This window comes from Bos taurus, chromosome 29 (assembly GCF_002263795.3).
Source record: "Bos taurus isolate L1 Dominette 01449 registration number 42190680 breed Hereford chromosome 29, ARS-UCD2.0, whole genome shotgun sequence".
Lineage (NCBI taxonomy): Eukaryota > Metazoa > Chordata > Mammalia > Artiodactyla > Bovidae > Bos > Bos taurus.
The window spans coordinates 17,757,841-17,785,592 of record NC_037356.1 but is presented as its reverse complement, the minus strand read 5'-3'; the positions used below and the strand labels follow the sequence as shown (position 1 = coordinate 17,785,592).

General features: G+C 45.9%; 1 protein-coding gene across 3 annotated transcripts in view; it reads right to left on the bottom strand.

The window, feature by feature from the left end:
- Positions 1 to 27,752, bottom strand: part of GAB2 (GRB2 associated binding protein 2) — a 184,771-nt gene that overhangs the window by 9,556 nt on the left and 147,463 nt on the right. For all 3 annotated transcript variants that reach the window (XM_024987410.2, XM_059883233.1, XM_015461138.3), the window contains 3 exons: positions 16,880 to 17,123; positions 2,069 to 2,661; positions 951 to 1,045 (listed from right to left, as the gene is read on the bottom strand). In XM_024987410.2, the coding sequence (XP_024843178.1) occupies positions 951 to 1,045; positions 2,069 to 2,661; positions 16,880 to 17,123 (932 nt within the window). The remainder of the gene's footprint in view (positions 1 to 950; positions 1,046 to 2,068; positions 2,662 to 16,879; positions 17,124 to 27,752) is intronic.

The following is a 27,752-nucleotide window of genomic DNA, read 5'->3' as shown; positions in this document are numbered from 1 at the left end:
CAAGGGCAAGAGAAGACGGAGCTGGGCGCACGGTCAAGCTCTAAGGCAGACCCTGGGAAAACCAGGTAAGAAAGCAGCGGGGAGACAGGAAGAAACGAAGCCTGTGGGCCTCTTCTAGCTTCCACGATCCCTTGAAGCTTACTTATAATTTGTGATAAACCTTGTATAAAACATCCACAGGCTTTCTGGCTGCCTGACCACGTCAGAGGGCCTGGGTCACAGGTTTGGTTCAGGACCCGCCCCCCTCCTCAATTCCACACTCATCACTGGAGGTCAGCGGCTCAGGCCCTGGGCAGGGCAAGGAGCCTCTGGGGGGCCTCGGCGCTGGCAGGTGAGGCCTGGGTGGGCAGGCTTCCCCAGGGCAGCTCTCAGTGTGACTGCCGGGCTGCAGTCAGGGCTGCAGTGCGGCCACCACCCTGGCCACAGCCTTCCTCTACCTCCTGTCCTATCTGCTGGATGCATATACACCTAAGCTGCTTTTGTGCACGATCTTCCCAGGGAGGCTGAAGGCAGGCCCTCGTCGGCGTAGCTGGGCCCGACACCCAGCAGGGCTATCATCGACGCCCTCCTGAAGGCGGCCTGGGACGCTGCTCTGACACCATCCTTCTGTCGCTGTGCCCGACTCCGAGCGCCACCCCTGCCTGGGGTCTCATCCCCCGGTGGGACCTCACGGTTAGGGTGCTGCACATCCCAGCGCCTGCGTCCCCTGCATTCTAGACCCTCCCTGCTCACCCTCGGTGATGAGCCTTCTTGTCTAGGGCACCTAAGTACACACATTTCTTCCAGACCAGGATACGTGCATCTTTCCAAACACTCAATCCAGGAGTTCTCAACGAGCAAGCAAGGCAGGCTCCCAGGAGGTAGACGCCCAGGCTGTGGTTTCAGTTCTGTGGGCCTGAGCCTTGATCCACCTGAGCTGCCTTAAGGACCCCTGATTAAACCCCACTCACCAGGAAAGCGCTGACTGCATCGCTCATGGACTCGGCAGACCGGCCGGCACTGTCTCCACCACGCTGCGGGTAGTCGTAGGACTCGCAGGAGGAAGCTATGGCAGAGAAGACCCCTGAGAACTCAGAGTTTGTCCCTGTGCTGACACTTTCCCACACCCTCCCCAGTGTTGCTCAGGATCGTAACTGCTACTCCAGGAGATACCGCTCTCAATTCCTAAGACAAGGTATTGCTTCTACCACATCACCCCTCAACTCACAAATTCCTCCTGGGCTTCTGGGCATAGCTCCAGGGTTGTTCAGTCGCTAAGTATTGTCCAACTCTTTGCAACTCTGTGGACTGTAGCCCACCAGGCTCCTCGGTCCGTGGGATTTCCCAGGCAAGAAGAGTGGAGTGGGTTGCCATTTCCTTCCCCAGGGGATCCTCCCGACCCAGGTATCAAACCCATGTCTCCTGCATTGGCAGGTGGATTCTTTAATGGTGAGCCACCAAGGAAGCCCAGCTACAGGGTTATTACCAAGATGTAAAATGAAAGAGATTAATATTATTCTACTTTTTCATCAAACGGAGGAGGTTACATGCAGAGTTGGAATACTCTCAGTGGGAAATGAGCAACAGTAGAATTTAAATACCTCAAATAGACATTCAGACTTTAACCAGAATTGCAAATGTGGCTTAGAAAATATTTTGTAAATCGAATTTTAATAGTTTGTTGGTCCACAAAGGTTTGGCTCCAGTTTGGACTAGTCTTCTACATTTATTTTTGAAATCTTTCATTTGATTTATAAATGGGTAAAAGACTATGATCTGGACCTCTAAACCCCTAATACGTTGTAATGTGGTTAACCAGGAATGTTATTTCCTTAGTGGAACAGTAACTTCTCTCAGGCAGGATCTGCTAAACTCTTGCTGCTGTGGTGTTCACTAATAGCCTCCAGGGTTGGGGGCCCAGCTAGGAAAGGTCTGGGGTGAGAAGATGCCTAAAGCTGTGAGCATCGCTGACCTAGGTGGGCCTTAAGCCCCTGGGGCCTGGATGACCGAGAACTCGTACAATGCTGAGTGCCCTGTGCCCCTTCCCTTCCTCCCACCCGCTCTGGGTGCAGCCAGGGCTCACACTGACCTCGGTGAAGCCGGCTGTTGTCCATGGCTGGGAGGGTGTTACGCCTGGGGATGGTGGCGGCGGCAGAGACCGATCTGCTGCCTTCCCCGGTGGGAGGTCTCTGCTGAGGGCTGCCCCATCGAGGTGTGTCTGCCTGACTCGGCTTGGGGGGCCGGGGCGGGGGAGCTATGGCCGAGTCCCCAGGCGTGGCCACTGCCATGGCGTTGTGGTTCTTGTCCAGCGTGAACGTCCTAGGGATCTGGTAGGCCGAGAGCGGGGTGGTCGGAACGTCCACGTTGTCCACCAGGAGGTCCCCAAACTCCCGGCACAGGGTGCTGCTGGGCGTCTTGAAGGTATACACATCCTCGTTGTCTGTCTCGGAGCCGGTGAGGCTGCCCTTGGTGTGGCCGTGGGCGGCCAGGCTCCTGGGGAGGTCGTAGGCACTGTCTCTGAACTCTGTGTTGTGCCGGCTTGGCTTCGGGAGGCTGTAGAAGCCGTGGACTTGACCACCGACCCCGTTGACACAGTGCCCGTTGCCCTGGGCAAGTTTCTGCACGGCTGTGTCGCTCCTCATGAGGAACGAGGCCCTGGAGCCCTGAGAGAAGCTGGCACTCCTAGGAGACAGAAAGAGGGGGGCGCGGGGGTTAGAGGAGGCTGGCTGGAGTGTCCACACCCCGCTGCAGTGACGTGGTGGGGAACAAACACAAGCTGAGGAGGCTGGAGGCCTGAGGCTTATCTGGACACAGTATATCTCCTCTTGGAGTTTCAGTAAATGCATCTGCAAGAATGAGGATTAAAATCATAACTTTGCAGCTTGTTTAAAACTGGACTCTGGCGCATCTGGTAGGTATGTGTTCAGTGTCAGCCTTTGTCCCGTCCCCTACCCCCTCATGGCTGCGATGAACAGAGGTTGGTCTTACCTCCTCAAACAGACATCAACAAACTACTCGCATCAGCCACGTGTCCACCGCTTTAAGTGGCACAGAATATACGCATGTGTATACAAAGGCTGTGAGACAGTGGGAAGAACTCTTAAGTTGGTATCAGAAAACAGCAAACAAGTCATTTTACCCGAGTCTCAGTCTCCCCACTGTAGAACAAGTCAGCTGACATGTTCTAGGTTAAACAGAAGTATTCAAATGTAAGCTATAGATTTATTTTCCATCATGTTCACTGAGAGGCATTCGGAGGGGAAAATCTCTCTCCAGAAGACTAAAATACTATAGGAAAAATGTTTTCCAGTTTAGGAACTATACTCAGGAGAGGAAAGGTCTTGATTATTACTTTTTAAAATTCAGGTTTTGGGAAAACAAGGCAAGATTAAAAACTAAATGATCTGGGGGTGAAGGGTTTGTGTGAGTTCCATCCCCACCACTAATACACGCTGTGGGCTTCCCCAAGGAGGGACCTGGGTGTCTTACACACTGCAGGCTTCCCCAAGGTGGGACCCGGGGGGTCTTACAGGCTGTGGGCATCCCCAAGGCAGGACCTGGGGGGTCTCCAGGGTCTTTTCAGGTCCATCTGGTTCTGAAAAGCCATGACCCCTTGGCTGTACTAGCATGGCTTCCAAACTACATTCTGTGTTCTGTGTAGGTCCCTCCAGAAATGAGAAGATGACGTTCTGAGCAAGCAGAGATTCATGTCTGCTTTTCTCTCTCTCATAGGATGACTCTTCATAGGATTCCATTTGGGGAAAATGAATCAGAATTCTAGAATAATCCTGTACAGTGGTGATTCCCAGCTTTTGGGAGGCTATATGCCTCTTTAAGGATCTGATAAAAATCTCTTCTGGCACTTCTCACCAGAATAAGGCAAATCTCACACACATACAGATTTGCAAGCTATCAGAGGGATGGGCAGCCCTTAACCCACTGAGGCCAATCCATGGAACCCCCGCCTTATACAAGCTCTCTCAGCTCATGGGGAGCTTGTTATTTATGGATGTAGCCACCAGATGGTGATAGATATTAAGGCCCATCAGCTTAGAAAGCGGAAGGGAAACAGGTGTCTAGGCCAGGCTCTCTTTGTTAGTTAACTTGCATCTGTGACGGCTGGGACTGACATTTCAGACCCCACACCGTTCACGACCCTCGTCCCTGGGCCTCCATATTCTCTTCCTTTCTGTTCCATTTCACACACGTAAGCAAGCCAGCATCCCTGGCCTAGAGCACTGAACATCCAGCCTTCAGATCCTGGAGGGCCTGGGTCCGAGGCCGGGGAGCCAATGGTAGACATCAGGGGCTCACATCTGTCTTTGATGCCTTTCATTGTGTCTTTTGGAGCTTCCAACTCTGGCGGATGTTCCCATCTGGATCTGTCCATTGAAACAAACCTTTCCTGACATCTCACTTTCCATCTAGGCCAGGCCCAATGGATACAGAGAAGCCTCCTGCCCTGGCGGAGGGGGCACTGTGGTAGAGGAGGTGACAAGCCTGCAAGCCTTACAGTCAGGCCTGTGAATATGCGGCTGTTGACATATTTAGAGCAACCCTCCCCGGCGGTGGTGGTGGTGCAGAGTGTCAGGGAGGCTTCTTCAGTGATGTCACTCTGGACTGACTGGCAACTGGCCAGGCAAAAGCAAGAGAAGGGAAAAGGTGTTCCCATAGAGGCAGAGAAGTAGAATGCCATCTGGCAAGTTCAAGAACCACAAGCTGTTCAGGCTAGAGCAGGAGCCTTGGGAGGTGGGGTTGAGGGATGACAGTGGAGGGCCAGGCCTGGGCTGAGGAGAACAGGAGTCCTTGAGAGTCTAAGGTGGTGAGGGGTGTGGAGAGCATCTCAGGGAGCCTGCAGTGGCCTTCATTATCTCTCTGCTGACTCTCCGGTTTGGGGAAAGGCACCAAGCCACTCAAGCCAAAGCCCAGGAAGAACCTTTCTCATTTCTCACTCCATAAGCACATCAGGTCCTACTGACTTCACCCCAGTTCAGGTCCTCCTGATTTTCTTCAGCATTAACAAAAGGGCTAGTAACGAGACTCCGTAATCATCTGCCCGGCTCTCTGGTCCTCTTTTCATCCCACTCACGCTTCCTTTCCTAACTTCCCAGCTTAACAATTCTCAGTGCTGTCTCAGTGTCTTTAGGGTGATGGCATGTCCCAGCTCCACCTCACCCGCCCAACCTCTTCTCCCCAGCCGCCCTCCCCAGGCTGGGATCTACGCAGTTGGCTCTCCAGGGTTCCCAGAAGACCCCAGGCAGCCAGGCCTCTGCGCCGTGTTCGCTGTCTCTGGAAGGCCCCTCTCTCCCATCTGGCAGCTCAAACTCAGCTCCAGCGGCACCTCTTTTGAAGTAGGTTCTTGCATTCCCCACCTCCCAGCACAATCGCTTGCTAACTCTCTTCTTGGAGCAGGTAGGAACTGTTACCTGTGTCACATACCAGTTGCTTATTTCCTCCACCAGGTTGATTTCCTTGAGGAAAGAAACAGTGTTTTATTCATTTTCCTCTCATCAGCACCCAGATTAGTGCATGTCATATAGTGAATAGTTGAATATGTGTTTGCTGAATGAACAAGCAAATAAACTTATAAACAGACACACAGGTAAAGAAAAGCCTTGGTGCTGCCATCCACTTTCCCCGAGCTTGGCCTGAACCCTCAGGAGCAGCAGATGGAAACTCTTTTCTCTTCAGAACACGAGAGCTCCTGTCCCAGCCTCCTGCTGCCCTGGTGTCTCCTCTCCAGTTACCGAACTGCTCACGCATCCCTGAGCTCCCGGCCTGGGCTGGCATTATCTACATTTCTCTGGAATGTTTCCTTGATGCATCACGATCTTACAAAGCGCCAAAGAAGCCTTTCTGCTCCACAGAAGGGTTTCAGTCCCTCAGACTTTCCTCGTCACTTCACTCACTCTTCCTGCTTTGCTCCCGCAGCACTCCATGTCCCCCGCACACACTCACCTCAGCCGTGTCTTGTGTGACAGTTATTTGAGTCTTGGTCCTTCTACCTGACCCTGTGTTCCCAGAAGGCAGGGCACCAAATCCCATCCCCAGGCACAGCCCCTGGCATGTGGTAGACGACACCCATGCCTGCTGAGGGGACTGGTCATCACTGCAAGAATCGGGTCAAAGGAGCTGAGCAAGGGAAACAAGCTTGCCCAAAGATATGCACTTTGGCAGCAGAGCCGGGGCCAGCTCCCAGACCCCTGGACTCCCTGCTCCTAACCCACACGGCTGTAGTGTGATCACTCCAGACAAGAGTCAAGAGCAGGCATTCTGAGCACTCAGGAGTCCTTGGCTTTCTACCACCTTCCCGGAAACCTTCACTGAGGCCGGTATCACCCTGATGTGCCGAGGTGCTTTCTGGGACAGATACCCAGAAGCAGTAGATTTGTACAAGGGTTTCTCTTCTGGGCTCTGGGCTGACGGAGACCTCATAAACTGAGCACCGTACTGTCCCAGGTGGGCTTCCCTGCTGGGTCAGGGATAAAGAACCTGTCTGCCAACGCAGGAGACATGAGTTTGATCCCTCAGTCGGGAAGATTCCCCTGGAATAGGAAATGGCAACCTGCTCCAGTATTCTTGCCTGGAGAATTCTTGCCTCTATCCACGGGGGTGGATAGAGGAACCTGGCGGGCTACAGTCCATGGGGTCACAAAGAGTTGGACATGTCTTAGCGACTAAAGAACAACTGTGCCAGGGCCATCATGTGTGATATTGCTTTTAATCTTCCTGACGGTTTTGGGAGACAGGTATTACCCTCGTGCATCAGAAGAGAAAAACAGTAAATGGCAGAGATGGTGCAAGAAGATATTCAATCACAAGTGTATAGGGGAGCTCCCTGGGGACAGAGGGAAGTTTGCCAGAAAATATTCCCCCGTGCCAGCAGCTTCCCTTTCCATTTCTGGCCCCCCGCTGCTCTAGAGGCTGCTGGTGGGTGGGGCTATCCTGCCACCTCAGTCTGAAATCAACTCCAAACTTCTCTCTCGGCTTTTAGAAATGCTTTCTTAGTTTTTCCCAGCCACTTTATTTTGCACTTTTTTTATTTTTTTAACACATTGTCACACATCATGGAACATACAATTTCACTCTTTTCCACTCTGTGAGATACCAAGTACGATAACAATGAAAGGCCCGGTTTGATTTTCTTTTACAACTTCTTCTTGTTCAGTCGGTAAGTTGGTTAAGTCAGGTCTAACTCTTTGTGATCCCATGGACTACAGCATGCCAGGCTTCTCTGTCCACTATCTCTTGGAGTTTGCTCAAGTTCATGTCCACTGAGTCGGTAATGACTGTGTTCCCATTTAAGGAAATCTTGTAAACACTTGTAAGTAAATTAGCCACCATTTTAGGGTTCTGGCCCTGTCGCTGGCAATCTTGAAAGGTCATTTGGACCATCATTCTGCATCTGACTCATTCCAAAGGGATCCTTCCAGTGAGGGAAGAAAGCTCAGAAAATTCTGTCTCACAATCTCTAAGAGGTGACATGGTCTTTGTATCTCAAACTTTTCTGGCTGCAATATTGAGCTTGCCTTCTCTCTGCAGTGACAGAGAAAAGCTGTGTATATGAAACTAACTGAAAGTAAAAGCTGTATCTTCTGCCTTTGGTTAATCACAGCCACGAACAATCAGTCACCGGTTAAATTCTCCGTCGACATTTCTGGTTTTACTTTTTACCCACCATCTTTCTGTAGAAGACTGCTACAGGGTCCGTGATGCTTCCCATTTTGGAATTTCATCCCTTGAAATTTTGCTTCCCTCAACTCTTACCAGAATTATGGCTTTCCTACCACATCACGTCACTTGTTGCCAGTTTAACAGCCTTAAGACAGAGGTTGGTTAAGACTCGCTAGAATCTAGAATGAGGTCCCGAGTGCGTGTGTGTGTTCGTGTGCTAAATCAGTTCAGTTGTGTCCAACTCTGTGACCCTGTTAACTGCAGTCCGCCAGGCTCCTCTGTCCAAGGGATTCTCCAGGTGAGCATACTGGAATGGGTTGCCACGCCCTCCTTCAGGGGATCTTCCCAACCCAGGGGTCGAACCCAGGTCTCCCGCATTGCAGGCGGATTCTTTGTTGTCTGAGCTACCAGGGAAGCCCGAGGTCCCAAATACTAGAGGATAAAAATAAATCTAGTGAAACTAAATTGTTTCCAAAAACAAAAATGATTCTGCTTGCTTTGACAGCATCAGTTCAAAACTCCTTCCACTGGCAACAGTTACTGTTTTGAATGATTACTTATTTTAGCTCAGTGGAAGAGCTGGATTTTTAGAACTGAAGTCATTTTAACCAGAATACATATTATCCAGTACTTAAAGAAACATTAGTGGCTAGTAGTGTAGTAAGAGTAATAAAAAATTCATGGTTTTATCTCTAGGATGCTTAATTTCTTGTAGCTGTATATCAGGATCCCTCATAAATATAAAAGGGATAGAGAGAAGGCTAGTATTATTAGCCTCAGTAAATATGATTTCAGTAATCAATCAGGCATATTTACATCTGTGCTAGGCAGAGATGAATGAGCTCATTCTCTCTCAAAATCCCTACTCAAAAGTAATCCTGTGAGATTACTTTGGAGATCAAAAGAGGTAACTACTGTTAAAGTGCTTTGTAAACTGTTTGTTTCCAGAATGAAGTATATAATGAAGCTGTGCATGACTAAAGCCCATCCACACACTTGCCAACGCTTGGCATTGCTAGTTTTTTTTTTTACTGAAGTCATTCTAGTGGAGATTAAGCAAAACCTCACTGAGGTTTTAATTTGCATTTCTCTGATGCTTCAGCATGTTTTCATGTGCTTATTATTGGCCATTCTTATATCTTTTTTGTGAAGTGTCTCTTCACATCTTTTGCCCATGCAAAAAAATTTGCTTGCTTGTCTTCTTCTTGAGTTGTAATAGTTCTTTATGTATTCTAGAAATTAGTTCTCTGTCAGATATATGCTTTGAGTATTTTCTAGTATTTGTTGAGTAGTATTTGCTTTTTGTTGTTGTTGTTTTACTTTTTTGTCTGCACTGCACAGCATGCAGGATCTTAGTTCCCTGACCAGGGATCATACCATGTCCACTGTAATGTAGGGCAGATTCTTAACCACTGGGCCACCAGGAAAGTTCACCATTGTATTTTCCTAATGGGATCTTTTACAGAGCAAAAGTTTTAATTTTGATAAAGACTATCAGTTTTTTCTTTTATGATTCCTGCTTTTTAAATCCCATTTAAAAATCTTTTCTTACCCCAAGATCACAGAGATATTTTCTTCTGTAAGTTTCAAAGTATTAGACTTTACATTCAGGTCTCTGATACATTTTAGCTTTTGAGTAGTGTGATAGAAAGTAAAGGTTTTTAAAAATTCCTATATAGGTATCTATTTGTTGAAAAAACTTTCATTTCCCTATTGGCACCTTAGTAAAAAACAAACAAACAAAAACTATATATATACACACACACATACATATATTCATTCTAGCTCCTCCAGATTCACTAATCTGTTCTAGTGATTCATATGTTTAGCCGGTCATTAATACACCTATCATGATTAACCTTAGTTTGACAGAAGGTCTTAAAATCAGGTAGTATAAGTCCTCTAACTTTGTGCTGTTTTTTCTTTTTTTAAAAATCACTTTGGTTATTCACATTTTCACATAAATTTTAGAACTAGTTTATCAATTTCTGTGAGAAAGCTTGCTGGGATTTTTATTTGGACTGCACTGAATCTATAGATTAATTTGGGAAGAATTACCATTTTAATAATATTAAGTCTTCCAATTCATAACTATAGTATATTACCCTCCTCCATATTTAGGTTTTTAATTTCCCTCAGCAATGTTAGTGATTTCAGTGAAGAGGTCTTGCATGTCTTTTGCTAAATTTATTCCTAAGCAGTCCACTTCTTTTGGCATCATTATATAGATTTTTAAAGTTCATTTTTTCATTTTTTTTGTTGCTAGTAAAAGTTATTTTTGTATAGTAATCTTTTCTCCTGTGAATTTGCTAAATTCACTTATTAATTCTAGTACTTATTTTCTATATTCTTTAGGATTTTTAATACAAACAAGCATGTTACCTACAAACAGAGACTGTTACACCTTCTTTTCTGGTATTTGTGCCTTTTATATATTTTTGTTCCCTTATTGAACTCACTAGGATCTCTAGTACAACTGTGAATAGAACAAGGCAGAGCAGGTATTGTCTCCTTGTACCCAGTATTAGGGGAATATATTTACTATTTTTCCACTAGGTGTGATACTAGCTGTAGGCTGTCCTTAGAAGTAGTTTGAGATATTTCTCCTCTATTTACAGTTTGCTAAGAAATATTTTTTATAAAGATGTATTCAGATCAGATCAGATCAGTCACTCAGTCGTGTCCGACTCTTTGCGACCCCATGAATCGTAGCACGCCAGGCCTCCCTGTCCATTACCAACCCCTGGAGTTCACTGAGACTCACATCCATCGAGTCAGTGTTGCCATCCAGCCATCTCATCCTCTGTCGTCCCCTTCTCCTCCTGCCCCCAATCCCTCCCAGCATCAGGGTCTTTTCCAATGAATCAACTCTTCGCATGAGGTGGCCAAAGTACTGGAGTTTCAGCTTTAGCATCATTCCTTCCAAAGAAATCCCAGGGCTGATCTCCGTCAGAATGGACTGGTTGGATCTCCTTGCAGTCCAAGGGACTCTCAAGAGTCTTCTCCAACACCACAGTTCAAAAGCATCAATTCTTCGGCGCTCAGCCTTCTTCACAGTCCAACTCTCACATCCATACATGACCACAGGAAAAACCATAGCCTTGACTAGACGGACCTTTGTTGGCAAAGTAATGTCTCTGCTTTTGAATATGCTATCTAGGTTGTATTATGTTTTGTCAAATCTTTCTTAGCATCTACTGAGGCATATACATGCAATGAAATATTTCAGTTCAGTTCAGTCGCTCATTCGTGTCCGACTCTTGCGACCCCATGAATCACAGCATGCCAGGCCTCCCTGTCCATCACCAACTCCCGGAGTTCACTCAGACTCACGTCCATCGAGTCAGTGATGCCATCCAGCCATCTCATCCTCTGTCGTCCCCTTCTCCTCTTGCCCCCAATCCCTCCCAGCATCAGAGTCTTTTCCAATGAGTCAACTCATGAGGTGGCCAAAGTACTGGAGTTTCAGCTTTACCATCATTCCTTCCAAAGAACACCCAGGGCTGATCTCCTTCACAATGGACTGGTTGGATCTCCTTGCAGTCCAAGGGACTCTCAAGAGTCTTCTCCAACACCACAGTTCAAAAGCATCAATTCTTCAGTGTTCAGCTTTCTTTACAGTCCAACTCTCACATCCATACCTGACCATTGGAAAAATCATAGCCTTGACTAGACAGACCTTTGTTGGCAAAGTAATGTCTCTGCTTTTCAATATGCTATCTACGTTGGTCATAACTTTTCTTCCAAGGAGTAAGCGTCTTTTAATTTCATGGCTGCAGTCACCATCTGCAGTGATTTTGGAGCCCAAAAAAATAAAGTGTGACACTGTTTCCCCATCTATTTCCCATGAAGTGATGGAACCGGATGCCATGATCTTCATTTTCTGAATGCTGAGCTTTAACTTTTTCACTCTCCTCTTTCACCTTCATCAAGAGGCTTTTTAGTTCCTCTTCATTTTCTGCCATAAGGGTGGTGTCATCTGCATATCTGAGGTTATTGATATTTCTCCTGGCAATCTTGATTCCAGCTTGTGCTTCTTCCAGCCCAGCATTTCTCATGATGTGCTCTGCATAGAAGTTAAATAAGCAGGGTGACAATATACGGCCTTGACGTACTCCTTTTCCTATTTGGAACCAGTCTGTTGTTCCATGTCCAGTTCTAACTGTTGCTAATGAAATATTTACTTAGCCTTAAAAAGGAAGAAAATCCTGACACTGGCTACTATATAGATGAATTTTGAGGGCTTTATGCTAAATGAAAAAATCCAGTCACAAAAAACACTGTAAGAGAAGCCTAATTCATATAGATAAAAAGTAGAATGGAGGTTGTTAGGGGCTGGGGGGAGGTGAAATGAGACATTAAGGGTATAGCGTTTAAATTTTGAGAGATGAGAAGAGTTCTAAAGATTGGTTGCATGAGTGTGAAAGTACTTAACACTACTGAACTGTACACTTAAAAATGGTTAAGATAGTACGTTTTCTATTATGCATATTTTAACACAATTTTTTTAAAGGAGAAAAAAATCATAGGAAGAAAGATACAATTACATCCAGGAGAATAAGAATATAAAGAACAATTGACCTCTCATCAAAAACAAAGAAAGTCAAGAAGACCATAGGATGGCATCCTTTAGAATGCTGAAATAAAGCCATTTTTACACTCAGCAAAAATGTCTCTCAAAAATAAAGGTGATACAGTATGGCACAGGGAACTATACTCAATATTCTGTGATAAACCATAAGAGAAATATGAAAAAGAATGTGTATTATACTTGTGTATAACTGAACCACTGCTGTAGAGCAGAAATAACACCACACTGTACATCAATTGTATACTTCAATAAAATGAATAAAATCAAAGGTGAAATAAAGGTATTTTCAGATAAGTGAAAGTTGGGAAAACTGGTCACCAGGGGAATCACATGGCCATGACTGGTAAAGGAGGCTCTTCACGCGAGTTTCCTGGCTGTCCAGTGTAAGGACTTGGCACGTTCACTGCCATGGGCCTAGGGTCAATCCCTGGTCAGCGAATGATCCCCACAAACCACGTAGAGTGGCCAAAATGAAATAAAGTTAAAAAAAACAAAAAGGAACTTCAGGTTGAAGAGAAATGAAACCATGTAAAAACACCACTAGATAATGTTTAATATTTGTTTTCAACATTCATACATATTTTAAAGAATTTAGAAGGGAAAAAAACACTTTATAATTTTGAAGATATTTACTATTTCTGCTTGTCTTTCTTCATTCCTGCTTATAGTTTTCTTCTGGTAAGACCTTGGCTTCAGCCTTATTATTTCTTTAAATTAAATCTCCTAGAAATTCTTTTACTTCTTTTTCATCTGAGAATGTCTTTGTTTTCATTCCTGAAGGAATACTTTTGCAGAATTCAGACCCCTGGGTTGATAAGGGTTTCTACTCCTTTTCATTAATTTCAAGTGTGTTTTCTTTTCTCATATGGAATATCATTATAATGTGGACTTTTAAATCTGTGTGTAGAAGCTCCAACACTGGTAATAATGAGATTGGTCTCTGTGCTCGCCCTTGAGAATTAGTTATAGTTTGCTCATTTTCTGTATGCCCAGAAATTTTGGATTATATTCTGAATGTTATGTAGACTGCGTTCTTTTATCATCCTCTGGAAAATGCTGATGTGTTTGTTTTTGCAGGCAATCAACATGGTTAGGTTTAGCCTTTTAAGTTCTGTTTCTCCTTTTGTGTGTAGTAGTAAAAATCTCAGTTTAGTTCACAAAGCTCTTGTTATGCTGGTTTGAGTCTACCTCACACATGGGTTCCCTGGTGGGTCAAACAGTGAAGAGTCTGCCTGCAGTGTGGGAGACCTGGGTTCGATGCCTTGGGTTGGGAAAGATCCCCGGGAGAAGAAAATGGCAATCCACTCCAGTATTCTTGCCTGGAGAATTCCACGGACCCTACAATCCATGGGGTCTCAAAGTCGGACACGACTGAACATCTCACTGTCTGCACGGCTCCACGCCCATCCCACAGCCTCCCATCAAGGTGAGCCTGAGACTTGTGTGGTTTTCATATCCAGAATTAGGAACTCCCTTCTCTAGCTCTCTCCACTCTGGGATACTCCACTCTTCCCCAGCCCCCGAAGGGCTCCTTTTCTGGTTCCTCTAAGCAGAAAGATGAGATTTCTATTAGAGTTTCAGCAGCCTGCCCCACTGGGCTGCTTTGGGAGGGGGCCCATACTCAGGATAAATCCACCAGAGACAGAAAATTCACTCTGCGTAGTTGCATCTCCAAATTTTGCTCTGCTACATAATCTGCTTCCTTTCATTTACAGAGTCTTTGGGTAATTATATTTTGCCTGGAGTTTTTAGTTGTAATTAGTGGGAGAGATAATCTGTAGTGGCTTCTGCCACCACAGAGAAACTGAAACTTATACGTTCTTTTTCAAAGTTTCTTTTTCCTAAATTTCACCATCTCTTTACTCATTATCCGTTTTCCCTCCCTGCCACAGATTAAAGCAATCAACACAACTATTCTAAAGTCTTTGTATGCTAACTCCAAAAGCTGAGCTTATTTTGTTTTTACGACCTGAGTTCTCTTGACTACAGGTCAACTTTACAGTGTCTTCAAATGTCCAGCAATTTCTCACTATCTTCCGAACACTTGGGATGCTACGTATGGGAATTTCATTCAAAAGAAAAGTCATGTAAATTGAATCTTGTTCAGTGTGGGTCCCTTTTTTTAAAATAAATTTGTCCTGCTTTTTGATTGCTTCAGTGCCTTCAGTTGTTTAAAGTGTTTTGTCTGGAGTTTATAATTGTTATAGTATGTTTGCTATCATGCACACTACTCTACTACCACCAGAAACTATATATCCCGCTGAAGAAAGCTTCCTTCCCACCCTCCATTCCTGCTTGGAATCCTACAAACACTGAGTTTACTATTTTTTAAAATCTCCCTGAGATCCTACTCATCAACCTCTTGCTCCCTCACCCACACAAGTCAAAACAAAGACCCAGAGGAAAGCACGACTTGATCAAGGCCCCACAGTCAAGTTGCTTCCCCAGATGTAGGTAAGTTCTGTTTCATTCATGAACATCCACAGGCTATGGAGATAACACATTTCTGTAACAGATTTGTTCAAATATTTATCATGCAACGATACGCGCTCTGAGTCCTGTCCCAAAGGACAGTAACGCATTAATATAAAAATGGAAGGGTGACCTGCAGTCTGTGCTAGCATCATTTACGGTTTTGCAGAATACCAGGATCTCAGGACCCACCGCAGGCCCACCGAATCAGACGCAGCATTTCAACAAGATGCTTGGGTATTTCGTGTGCCGTTCCTGTTTGAGAGACACTAATATAAAGTGCTCTGTCTTTCACTAAAACTATGACTGTACAGCCTCTCATTCCTTACTCCCCTGTGATCCTATGTGTAGCGGAAGGGGTGGGGGCCTGGGAGAGCATCTGGCAGTATGTCCCGAGGACCTCCTACCTCATGGGTACCTCAGGAATGTTTTGCCATTTTATGTTCATTAATTATGCTCATGAGTTAATTATTCTCACTCTGCAGAGAAGGAAACTGAAGGTCAAGAAGGCTAAATAAATGGCCCCCAAGGTCACAAAGTGGCCAAACCTGAATCTGAAACCATAACTGACTGAACTGAAGAGCCTGTGAAATACTTTGCATTCTACCAGTGTCCCTGGTCTGTGGTTCAGAAGAATTAGGTGCTAACTAGTTCAGGGATCTTGGCTAATTCATTCTACCCATGTAGAACTCAGCCCCTCATGCGTACACTGATGGAGGTCGCCTGAATTAGCGAAAGTTCACAAATGAATCGTGCTGCTTGAGGAAAATGAGTTTTTGAGGCAGATTTCAAACTGAGTATTGGGAGTGTATGAAAATGACTCAGAAAACCAGAATCACAGAACAGCACAGTGTAGAGAAAAGAGTACACGACCAGAAAGGAGAAGCCTGGGTTCTAGTCCGACCTCTGTCATTCAGAAGTTGTGAGTCTCAGTTTCTTCATCCGTGAAACAGAGAGAAATGATCGATCCTAGCAATTTCTCAGTGTGTTTGATTGGTTTAAGTGTGATTATGCATGAAAATATTCTGTAATGTGATTTATCAATAAACCAGCTCTCTGCCTTAATTCTCATAACACAAATTAGTTATTTCTAAATTAATTAATTCAGGAACATGATTTGCAATCTGCTGGCCATGGTAGAATTGGGAACCAGTTCCAGCAAAGTCCACAAGCCCTGTGCTTTTGTTTACCCTAATGATGAGACTAAAAGGTAATAAAAGTATGTACAGGCTCTATACCTGAGAGAGTTTTCGCTGTCAGAAAAACAAAAACTTACTCTAGAGCAGAGAGTTCTTGCTACGACTTTCTGTGATGATGAAAATGTTTTGTATTTGCATGACCCTGTATGGTAGCCAGTGCCCACATGCGGCCACTGAGCACTTGAAATATGGCTGGTGCAACTGAATAACTTAATATTCAGTGCAATTTAATTAAAATAATTTTCTTTTAAATTTATGCTGTTACAGACATCTTTGGCATCTATTTTCTTTCATCATCACCACAGTCACAACTGTTCTTTATTTCACTGTGTCTGGTCTTAGCTGCATCATGGGGGACTTTTGTTGTGGCTCACGGACTCTCTAGTTGTGGCATGCAGGCTTAGTTGCTCCACGGCTTGTGGGTAGTAGTTCCCCGATCAGGGATCAAATGTGTGTCCCCTGGGCTGGCAGGCAGATTGTTATTCACTGGACCACCAGGGACATTCCCGAGTTTTATTTAATTTTCATTGATTCCAATTTAGATAGCCACATGTGGAGAGTGGCTGCCACATGGACCGCTGCAGTGGTAGCAAAACTGAGATACGGATTTACTCAACAATGTTAAGGTTTTATAGCTATATTGTTAGGGTCAACAAATGCACTGACTTTGTTTTTGATTCTGAAACTCTAGCTTCTTAACGCCTTTTTTTCCAAATTAAAGTTTTTATAGCAAGATTTTTGATAATGAAAGGATTCTTTGGAATCCAAGTATCATTATATAGCAATGTAGATGATACCCATAAAATGTGAAGGTTACCTAAACTAGAGCAATGGTGATTTTGTTTTATAATTATGTATCTGGTCACCTGGAGAGACGTAATGATAGTTTACTCCTGCGCCTTCAAAATTAAAAAGCAGAGGCTGAAAAGGACCGGGCCCTGCGAGCGCTCGGCAGCGCGCCTACCGTGTGCTCTCCGCCCTGCGGCTGATGCACTGGTGCAGATAGAGGTACTCCTGAGGCGCGCTGGCGGACAGGGCGGGCTGCACGTGGTTGGACAGCGCGGGCTCGAAGGTGAACAGGGTCGGCTGGCTGGAGTGCGACGGGGCCGAGGCTTTCCGCTCTCGGAGAAGGTGCTGGCTGGAGCTGCTGAGCTCCGCTGGAGAGGAGCGCGGCCCGTGCGGGGCCGAGGAGATGTTCCGCAGGGAGTCTGTGAACAGAGAGCAAGAGCTGTGTGAGGGGACGGGGAAGGGAAGGCGGCCCTCTCCCGGACCGGGCGGGCGGAGGACTAGGGGCTGTGAGGGGCAGAGGCGACGCCCCGCAGCGGCAGCGTCCTCAGCGCCTGCCCGCCCGCTGCCCTCCCCTACTGCCCCCTCCCGGCTCAGGACCTCCGCGCTGCCCCCGGGGTCGCCCGGAGGCCACTGTCGCCCGGTCACCACCTGCCCCGCTCCGGGAGGCGAGGCTGCTCAGGGTCCAGGCCCTCGGCGAGGCCAGCCTCGGGCAAGGGAACGCCACTGCCTCCCCTCTCTCTGGGGGCTCCTGGGGCATCGCCTCCCTCAAAGCTACGCTGGCTTTATTAAATGAAGCTCTGCTTCCCGAAGATTCAGGCAGCAAGGGGCCTGGACCACGTCACCGCACTACCTGGTAAAGTACACGGAACGGAACCACCAGTCCCTTCAGACCGTCCGGGCCCCTCCAGCCTGCCCTTCCACGTCCTCCCAGGACGATGCTGCCGGGCTCCTGTACTCTGTCTATGGGTCTTTTTTTTCTTTTTCTACTTAACTCTTATCTTAAACTCTCGCTGTTGTGTTAGAAAGGAAGCGAGGAACTAAAGACAGATAATAGTTTTAGAGTGCTACACCCCAAGCCAAGGGCATTATTCATTTGGCTGGCTCTCTAAGCTTAGTCCAAATGCCTTAGCACAACATACAAGGCCTTTCACAGTCTGACCCATTTCCTGCTTTCCTCCTCCCATACCCCAGGCATATGGAAGCTTCATCAGTCCGTGGACACACCAGCCCCTTTTATGATTCTTTGCTTTGGTTTGTGCTCTTCCTTCCGCCTGGATTTTACTTCTTTAGCATCCACAGGCAGACTTTTAAGACCCTACACGGATATCATATTCTCCCTGAAACCTTCCTGGACTTGGTCATTGTTTTGGGTGTGAACAGCACGTGGCCCACGCTTCATTATACCCACTGTCACCCTGCTTCCTTGCCTGGCCCATGGGTGTCTAAGAGCAGTGACTGCTGACGTTACCTCTTCAGTGCCAACATTTATCTAATAAAGCCCAGGTACACAGAACAAGTTCTGAGTCTGTCTTTGCAGAATAAGCAAAAAATAAAAAAATGTATTCGGCATACAGTAACTCCACCAGCAAAACTTTTTGTTCAAAAGAAAGGTTAGATGTCATTTCTGGCAGTGTGATGGCCAGTGGGGCTGATGTTTTAGTGGTGATGATGGGGGCTTTCTAGGGCTAGTGAACATTTCAGAGGGGACTTAGTTCTCTTTCTACCCTTTGTTATCTGACCTGTTTTAGCACCCTTCTCATGGCCCTGGGCGGGATCACCAGCTCTACCGCATTAATGACTCTCCAGTCTTTTCTGATGCTGGAGAGGTCAACTAATGCCAGCATATAGCAGGAAACGCCATGGGCCTCTGGGGAAAAACTGTTCCATCGACAGCTCTGTCGACCTCCAAAGTGAATGCCCATTACAGGTCTTGTGAACTGGATGTCTGTTAACAGAATCGATGGCTATGTTACTCCATTAGATGTGCGAGATGAGCTCTCCAATGGCAGAGGTTTGACACCCGGGAGAGAGGAAGGCCCAGCACCAGGGGAGGTGCCAGGGCAGCCTCTTGGGGGGCATCCTGCACTCTCCGTGGTCTCTGGACCCCCTCTCCCCCGGCCAGCCCATCCAGGGGGCTTTCCTCAGTGCTCTGCGCACACCCTCCTGTGACCTCACTCTCCCTCTGGAGACTCTCTGGGGTATCCTGTCCATTCTCACAGCTTCAGCTATGTGATGACAACTCACAGATCTTAATCTCTGGCTTGGTTCTGTCTCCTGAGCTTTCTGTCCTATAACTGCTCCCCCGTCCCTTCCTCCCCGCCAGCCCCCCAATCTGCCGAGCACCACCATTCAGCTGTCCCACAAGCAGGTCAAGCTCAACAATCTCAATGGAACTCCTCCTGCATCCTGTGTCTCAGTGACGCACACCAACACCGCCATCCGGTCAGTTCTCCGAGACAGAAGCCCAGGCGTTATCTATCACCCTTCCCTGTTTCTCAATGACCACCTCCTGTCTTTGTGCCTCTGCCCTGCTTAAAATGCATCAGTGGGTCCCTGTGATCCTCAGGAGGACTTACAGAGGTCTCTCTTTTTAAAACCACTTCCTGTTTATTTCTTCAACCGTGCTTCTCACTTGAACTTTCCTGTGTTTCAAACAGAATTTCAGGAGAATACCAACCTCTTCTGCATCACTGCATACATTAGGCGATGAACTCAGTGACGGCAGAGGTACTGTCTCTTTTGTAAGTTTTATTCCTAGAAGGAAGCCCCGTCTATGACACAGGTCCACAATCGTGTGTTGACTGAATGTCTGAAGTACACAGCATAATAAGTCAGACCCCCTCAATACCACCCATGACTCCTCATCACCTTCAGAATAAAGACCAGGTTCCTCAAACTGACAAGAATAGCCGTGTTGTGACAACCAACTTATCCTGCCTTCTCACCCAATTCCTTTTTCACGCCCCCTGTGTTGAATGCTTGTGGGTCAAGCATTCAAAGGAAGACTGACCCAGCCTCAGTGCCACCAGCTCAGGCTGGGGATGCAAATGTGACCCGGTCTGTTTAGTCACAGAGGAGGAGAAATCATTTCACCCTGGTCTCAGTTTCCTTGTTTACAAATCTCCAGAGGGTGGCTGTAAGGATGAAACGCAGAAAGGGCCAGAGAAATGCTGCCAGTTGTAGTACTCAAGATGTGTTCCAGTCTCCTCTGTCATCTGTGGTGCCTAGAACAGTCCCAGAACATAGTGGGTATTCATTACATATGTGTTGAATGAATACAATAATTTTCTCTGGCACAAAAATCCATACATGCTTGTTTCTTGTGGTCAAAATCAAAGAGGTTTTCGAGGTCTGGTAATAAGATGGAGTAGGTGTTAGGATGAGTTGGGCCCAGAGACACTTGGAATTTCACTCTTCTGACATAAAACCACGTCTATGAAACCAGTTAGCTCCATAATGGTCTACAGCCCCAGGAAAGTTCTTCCCAAGCTGTTTTGGTATGAAACCTTGCCAAAAATCCTACCTCAGCTTGCAACTTTAAAAGACTTCTATCTGAATTCATGTGATTACTCCTTCGTGTCTTTATGGGTTGAACAGTGTCCCCTCCAAAACTCAAGGAACCTCAGAACGTGACATTTGAAAATAGGGTCTTTGCAGATATAATGAATTAAAATGAAGTTACATGGGATTAGTGTGGGCCTTACTCCAGTGACGGGAGTCCTTATAAGAAAACAGAGATAGAGACACACAGGGAGAACACAATGGGATGACAGAGGCAGAAGCTGGATAAATAAAAGGTGGGATATTCATACAAGGGAATATTATTCAGTCATATAAATGAATGAAATACTAATAACTTGCCACAGTATGGTTGGATCCCCAAAACACTGTGCTAAGTGAAAGAAACTAGTGACCAGAGACTATGGATCACATGACTTTGTTTATGTAAAACGTCTAGAATAGGAAAATTCAAAGGTAGCAAGTCAACTAGCGGTTGCCTGGGAAGGAGGTGGGCTGGTAAGCAGGAATGGAAAGTGACTGCTAATGAGAACGGTGTTTCTTTTTGAGGCTGATGAAAATTTCCTAAAATTAGACTGTGGTGATGGTTGCACAACCCTGGGAAATGCTAAAACCACTGAACTGTATACGTAAATGGGTGACTTTTATGGTATGAGAAATTGTTGCTTAGAAGCTAAGCCGTGTTCGACTCTTTGGTGACCCATGGACTGTAGCCCGCCAGGCTCCTCTGTCTGTGGAATTTCCCAGGCAAGAAATCTGGTAGGGTAGCCATCCCCTTCTCCAGGGGATCTTCCTGACTCAGGGATCGAACCTGCATCTCCTGCACTGGCAGACAGATTCTTTACCACTGAGCCACCAAAAAGCCCAATATGGGAAATATATCTCAGTAAATTTCTAAACACACACACAGTTGACAGTTCCTCAAAAAGTTAAACACAGAATCACCACATGACCCAGCAATTCCACTTGTAGGTATGTCCTAGGAGTAAAGGAAACACACGTCCACAGAAAAACCCGTAAACAAATGTTCACAGCAGCTTTACTCATTATAGCCAAAGTGGAAACAACCCAAATGCCTATAAGGTGATGGATATATAGAGAGAATTTGGGATATCATATAACGGAATATTATTCAGCAGTAGAAGAATAAAGTACAAATACATGTTACAAAATGTGTAAACTTTGAAAGCATTGTGCTAAGTGAAAGGAAGCTAGATTCCACCGGTATGAAATGTTAGAATTGGTATATATTCAGAGACAGAAAATAGATTAGTAGTTGCTTGATGATGGGAATAGGAAGTGACTTCTAATGGGGACAAAGTTTCTTCTTGGGGTCATAAAAACGTTCCTAAATTAGACTGTGATGATGGTTGCACAATCCTGTGAATATACTAAAAACACTGACTTGTATACTTTGAGTGATATACAGTATGTGAATTAAACACACACACAGGCATAAGCCCTTTGCAAAGCGTGCAGTGTAAAATATATGCAAGAGATTAACAGTCATCCAGTTAAACTCATGTGACCTTTAGTTTTTATTTCCTCTCTGAAAACTGAACGCTCAGTAAATACCAAGCCCTTGCTAAACTCCCTTGAGAAAAAGACATTCCCTGCTTCCTACCTTCAGTTCCCTATACTTCCCTCCAACCCCACTGTAGAGGGTTTTACCCCATAATCATAGCAAGGCAGTGGGCAGCTCAGGTAAACAGAAAGCTAGAACTTATGGTTTGGGGTGAAAAGCCTCAAGCAGGTTGGAATTCCACCTCACAGTGTGTGGGCCTCGTGCATGGGACAGGAGTCAGGAGACCAGGGACCCGGCTCCAACTCTGCCTTTATGAGGTCGTGGACAGGTCTCTGAGCTCTGGCTGCTTACCTGTGAGCTTGGGAGGATAAACCCTGGGCTGCCTACCTATCTCACTGGGCTGCTGTAAAGGGCAAATGAGATAAGCTTGTGAAAACAAGTCTAAGCACTCATATAAAATGTTCGTTTAAGATTTGTTTTTATTGCCCTGGGTACCTCCTGAGGAAAGGAAAGAATGCTAAAAATAAAGGAAAACATTAGACAATATGTGGCTGGGCTGTTTTTGGTGTGTGGCTATCAGGCAGTTGTAATGATGTGTCTTGGGTCATTAGGAAGGTCAGTTACACAGCAAGAAGAAAATGGGCATTTCCAGACTTCTGGCCTGAGCTTCGATCTCCAAGTCTAGACGAAAGATAATGTCAGAAAACGCCTGAGTCAATTTGTTTTCTTTTCAACAGGGTTTTATTTTTTCCTCGTCTTCCTGGCTTCTTTTTAGGGCCCTACAAAATCACTCCCCTTCCTTTCTACAATCACTCATGGGAAGCCTGCCCAGCATAAAAACACTCCTCCCACCTTCTTGCAAAACTCTAGAACAGGAAAGCTCTGAAGGATTTCAGCAGAGGAGCCCAGCCCAGCCCAGCCCAGCCATCCACTGGCTAGTGATAACAGGAGCAGGAAAGGGGCGGTTGGCGAGAGTTTCTGGAAAAGATGACTGGCCAAATAATGACTGGTTCCCTTATCTCAATGCCCTTTTAATCTTTATCCCCCCTCCCAAACCCTCACCCCAAGCCTCGGTGGGTCTCAGAACCCATAAAATGGCAGACCAAAGCTGATGCTGGAGCCCAGGCTGGACTCAAACCCTGGCCCTGGTCACTCCTGGCTCTGGCCTTGGACGGGTTACATAAACCTCTTGGAACCTCATTTGTTCAACAGGGAGAACACACAGTTTGCAGGGCTGCTGCAAGGATTGGAGATCATTTATACAAAGTATTTAGCAGAGCACCCCACTATTCTTACTGCTCCAATTCCTAGGGTACACATGAAACCGACTGAGACCTTGACATTGGCCAAGGTACGGAATCGCTTTCCAAGTCACAATTCTACCTTGTATAGATGTTACATGTGAAAGTAATAAGAACAAAAATGTCTATATTGACTGTAACAACTACAGCTGCCATTTAGCAAGCACCTGCTATGCGTCTCTGGTCTACCCTGTGAAGTAGATATTATTTCCTCCGTTGTTTGTTTGTTTTGTTTTATGGGGGGGATGGAGAAACTGAAGTGCAGAGATGTTAATAATGAGTTCTGGGTCACAGGCCTAGAACGCAGCAGAGCCTAGATCTAAATGAGATCACTTTGTCTTCAAAATAAATTCTTTTCAACCATGGAGAGAGAAGAATTCCTACACAATCCTTATGTGGTGAATGGTACTAGCTTTATGGGAGGCAGAGTCAAACAACAGAAGGAGGGTCAAGGCCCAGCTCTGTCAGCCTTGGCGGACTGACCTCCGGCATGCCATCTCACCTTTCTGAGCCCTCTTTTCTCTATTTATAAAAGCAAGGACTTGGATTAGATGAGGGATTCACATCAAAGTCATCTTTGGGGAACTTAGGAGAGCTGCTCCATGTAAGATCTAACGAGTTATATTTACACAGAGATTTAGATTCAGAACCAGTGGCTTGGTTTTTAATAATCTCTGGTTCTTAATTCTGGGGCAGGGGCAGAAGTGTTAGAGCTGCCTGAAAAATCAAGGGCAAAGCAAGCTCTGAAAGCCAAACGAAAGAACAAATTCTTCCCCAAATCTTTCTTGGTATCATCAAACTTCCAAATTGGAAACCATCCACATTCTTCCTGGCCCTCCTTATCATCTGTTCATGGCCAATTCAAAAGGAACGGGCGAGCAACAGAAAGAGGCTAAAGTGGGTCAGAAACGTGGGAGTCCACATTCTCAGACGACTTTGCCGCAGGGCCTTGGACAAAACTTTTAATCTCTCTGCACCTCCTCTCCCACACTGTGAAATGCCAAAGAGAACCGAACACTTTACAGGGTCCTTTGAAGGACTCAATGGGATAAAATATGAGTAAATAGTAACTATTAAATACTATGTAAATGGTTGTTGGTTGATACTTGTTACATTATATCATTTGTTCCTAGAAGTAGAAAAGTGGTAAGATTCTGAGGGTTTCTTACTGGGAGAAGATGAGTAATGAAAGAATTTTGCAAACAACGGTGTAGGATTTTATGGGATGAGTGATCCCTGGAGAAAGCTAAATGAAAAGCAAGAATCAGATAGGCGGTGAGTTCTAAAAACAAAAGCCCTGGACTTCTCGGGTGGTCTAGTGGCTAACTCTGTGCTCCAATGCAGGGGGCCTGGGTTCAATCTCTAGTCAGGAAACTAGATCCCACGAGCCACAAATAACAGGCTGCATGCCACAACTAAGAATTTGTGTGGCACAAGGAAAGATCCTGTATGCTGCAATCAAGACCTGGTGCAGCCAAATAAATAAGTAAATATTAAAAAAAAGGAAATAAAAACATCCTGTTGACAGGATGGCTGATGGCAAAATTGGATCAATAGATCCAGGTCATTTTAACTCACAATCACAAGCCTGAAGTAATTTAAGAAGGAATAATCCTCAAAATCCTCTCACAGACATCATCATTAAGAGAAGTTATTCTTACATTTACGGTCAAACACAATAACTCCCATAACACGGCAACTGGAAGGGATCCTGGTGTCCAGTCATTCATTTATTATCACTGCCCAGAAAGGTAAGGCTACTTGTCCAAGGACATACAACGGGTCAGATGTAAACTCTGGAATTAAAACTTAGCTCCTGTAGCCCAGGGGTCCTTCTGAAGTACCAGTAGAAAGATGTATCCATGTGAACAAAGATATATTCTCTATAATGGGGGGAGGGGGGCAGGGCGGAATCAAGTCAGGAGATCTGATGACCAAGACACTGGGTATCAGGACTGCTGTTTTGTCATGAGTTTATGTTACTCATATTTGCATGGAAAGTAAACATTTGCTGGATCAAACTACTGAAGACTAGTATAAATAATTCCCCAAGTTCAAAAATATAAGGCTCCTAATGTTTATAAAAACTATAAAGCAGAGGAAGAGAAAAGAGGACGCAGAGACAGGCAGAAACATGGGACCCTGTGAGACCTTTCAGGGGCCAGACTTCCCCATCGCCCCCTCCACCACTTCTGAGGAAGGATCTGGGAAAAAACAGCATCCCAGAGATCCAAGAGCCAAGTCCAAGGGCCCTGACCTCGATGGATATGATCTCTCAGTCTACTTTGGCAGAAATCGATCCTGCAAAGGGCCCGGGGCAAAGGCAGTGAGTGGCTGCAGCTCACGGGCATGTCAGCCAGTCTCTGGTCACACATCCTTACGTAAGGGGCATCTCAAGTCAGAGATGGGAACCTAAGGTCCACAGCAAATGCCATGCTTTCTAGGTCTCTGGTGAGAGCCAATCGTGCCTTCCTCTAAATCTTCGGCAGTGTTTCATTCTGCATTTCATGTTGGGAATTCACAAATCTCTTGTACAGAACTAGGCTGAGAGCTGTTAGGACTCAGGACCTAGACTGTTTTCTCTGACAGCGTTCAGTACAACACTGTGTGCCTACTCAATGTCCAGATCAGAACAAAGGGCTCAATAAACACATCACAGCAGCAAGTTTTGTCGGAAACGATCCTTTTTGGGTCAGAAGAAGGAATGAAGAGCTCCAGGATCCACAGGTCAGCTGCTGTTCCGGGTGAAGGAACTGGGATCACTTAGCGAGGCTGTCTGAGCTGTGCTTGCTTCTGGGTTGGGACAGCTGGTCTATATTTAGGCACACATGCACTGTCCTGTCCATGTCAGACAGATCAGGTTACGAGCTGCATTCTCATCTTACCTGCCACGTGGACAGCACATCTCAGTTGTGACAGACCTTACGTGGTTGACTATTGACTGTGTTCCCCCCTCATCCTCAAATCTCTCATTTACAGTTGGAGACACTGTGGTTCCCCCACAAAGCCAATCCATAAATGGAATGAAGCACTCTGCTGTTTACTTAGGGTCATGAGGACTGATTGTGGGAACTCTGCTAAGAGCTACAGGCCTATCAAAAAGAGTGGCCCTGGTCCTCGCTCTAGGAGTTTATACTACAGTTGGGAGAACAAGTTTATACTCAGGGCAGCACTTCTCCCTTCCCCCAAGGAACTTTGGGAACCCATTAGTATTCCCATGAGAATCAATCCATCTAGTGGGCGCCATAAGCTCACACATCAATGATGCATTTGACCTTTGTGACCTTTCCATTGAAATACTGAAACCATATCACTGTATTTTTAAACTAACCAACTCCACAAGAGGCAAGTTTCCCCTTTCTTTGACAGTGGCTTTCACTAAGAGACAACTGGCCACCAGCATGAACCATGAGTGTCAGACATTAATAATGGGAGTTTATCAAGGATCATTAGCAGTGGCAACAATCATAAGAACAATTCCTGGAACTGCTCAAGTCTGGATGGGGAGGCTGGGATTCTAAGAGCTCCAGCTTGCCGAGGGAATTCTCAGATCCACAGCATTACTTGACCCAGAACTGTGCCTTCGGGAGAGGCAGCGTGGTTCAGGGAAAGGAATGTGGGTTCTGAAACTGGAATCTCAGCTGGTTTTGCTGTGGAACCTAGGAATGGCATCTGAATCTGTGTCCTAATGCGTAGAATTGGTACCGACAGCTCCCTGTAGGGTTGGCCCAGGGACTCCAGAGGTGCCCCAGTGCCTGTGGGTCAGTGCTCCACAAAGGAGCCCTCTCCCTCAACACTCCATCCGGGGGTCACCTGGTGTGTGAACTGCGTGTGCAGACCTTCAGGGTTTGGTTACAGAGGCAGGACTGGTCCTCTGGCCTTCCAGTGGTGGCAGAGGGCAGCAGGCAGAGAGCCTGGCAGGACTCAACTTCCCGCTGGCAGCTCTTTCTCAGCCGCGGCCTCCATCCTGGGGTCGTAACAATCGCCCAGCTTCGTATCTTGAGCTTCCCTACTCATCTCCCACTCTTGTGTCTTGATGCCTCAGCAATCCTCATTTTTTCCCACTGGGAATCCAAAAGGGAGAGTTATTTTTTTTAACATCCCCAGGAGGGCCCGCACACTACGACCATATGTACATGGATCTGAGCAGGCTTGCCAAGGCATATTATTATCACACTAGAACAGGGGTTGGCAAACTAAGGACCGTCAGTCAAATCTGGTCCCCTGCCTGACTTTATAAACAAAAGTTTTACCCCTAGTCATGTACATATTGTTTATGGCTGCTTCTATGCAAAGTGGAGTCCTTGTGACAAAGAACATACAGGTGGTAAAGCCTAAATATTGACTATCTGGCCCTTCAGAGAAAGTCTGCCAGCCCCTAGACTAGTAATTCTCTGTCTGGTTTGTACAATCATGTCCTCTCTCAAAAATCTTAGTATCTAATTTAAGTTTGTCACTAAGGATACAGAAGTGGGTTGAAACTAAGACCCATGAATCCTAAACTCATGCTTTGGAATAATCAAGAGAAAGAACCACAGGAAAAGCCAGTTTGGAGAGCTCATGAATGTAATTATAAGAAATCATAATCATTCTCATTTTAGCACACCTTGGGCACAAACAACAAGCTAGCTGCTGGTCAGCATACAGAATCAGAAGGTGTAAGAGGATAACAGGACTGATTTACGCTGCCAGACTTGGGAGAG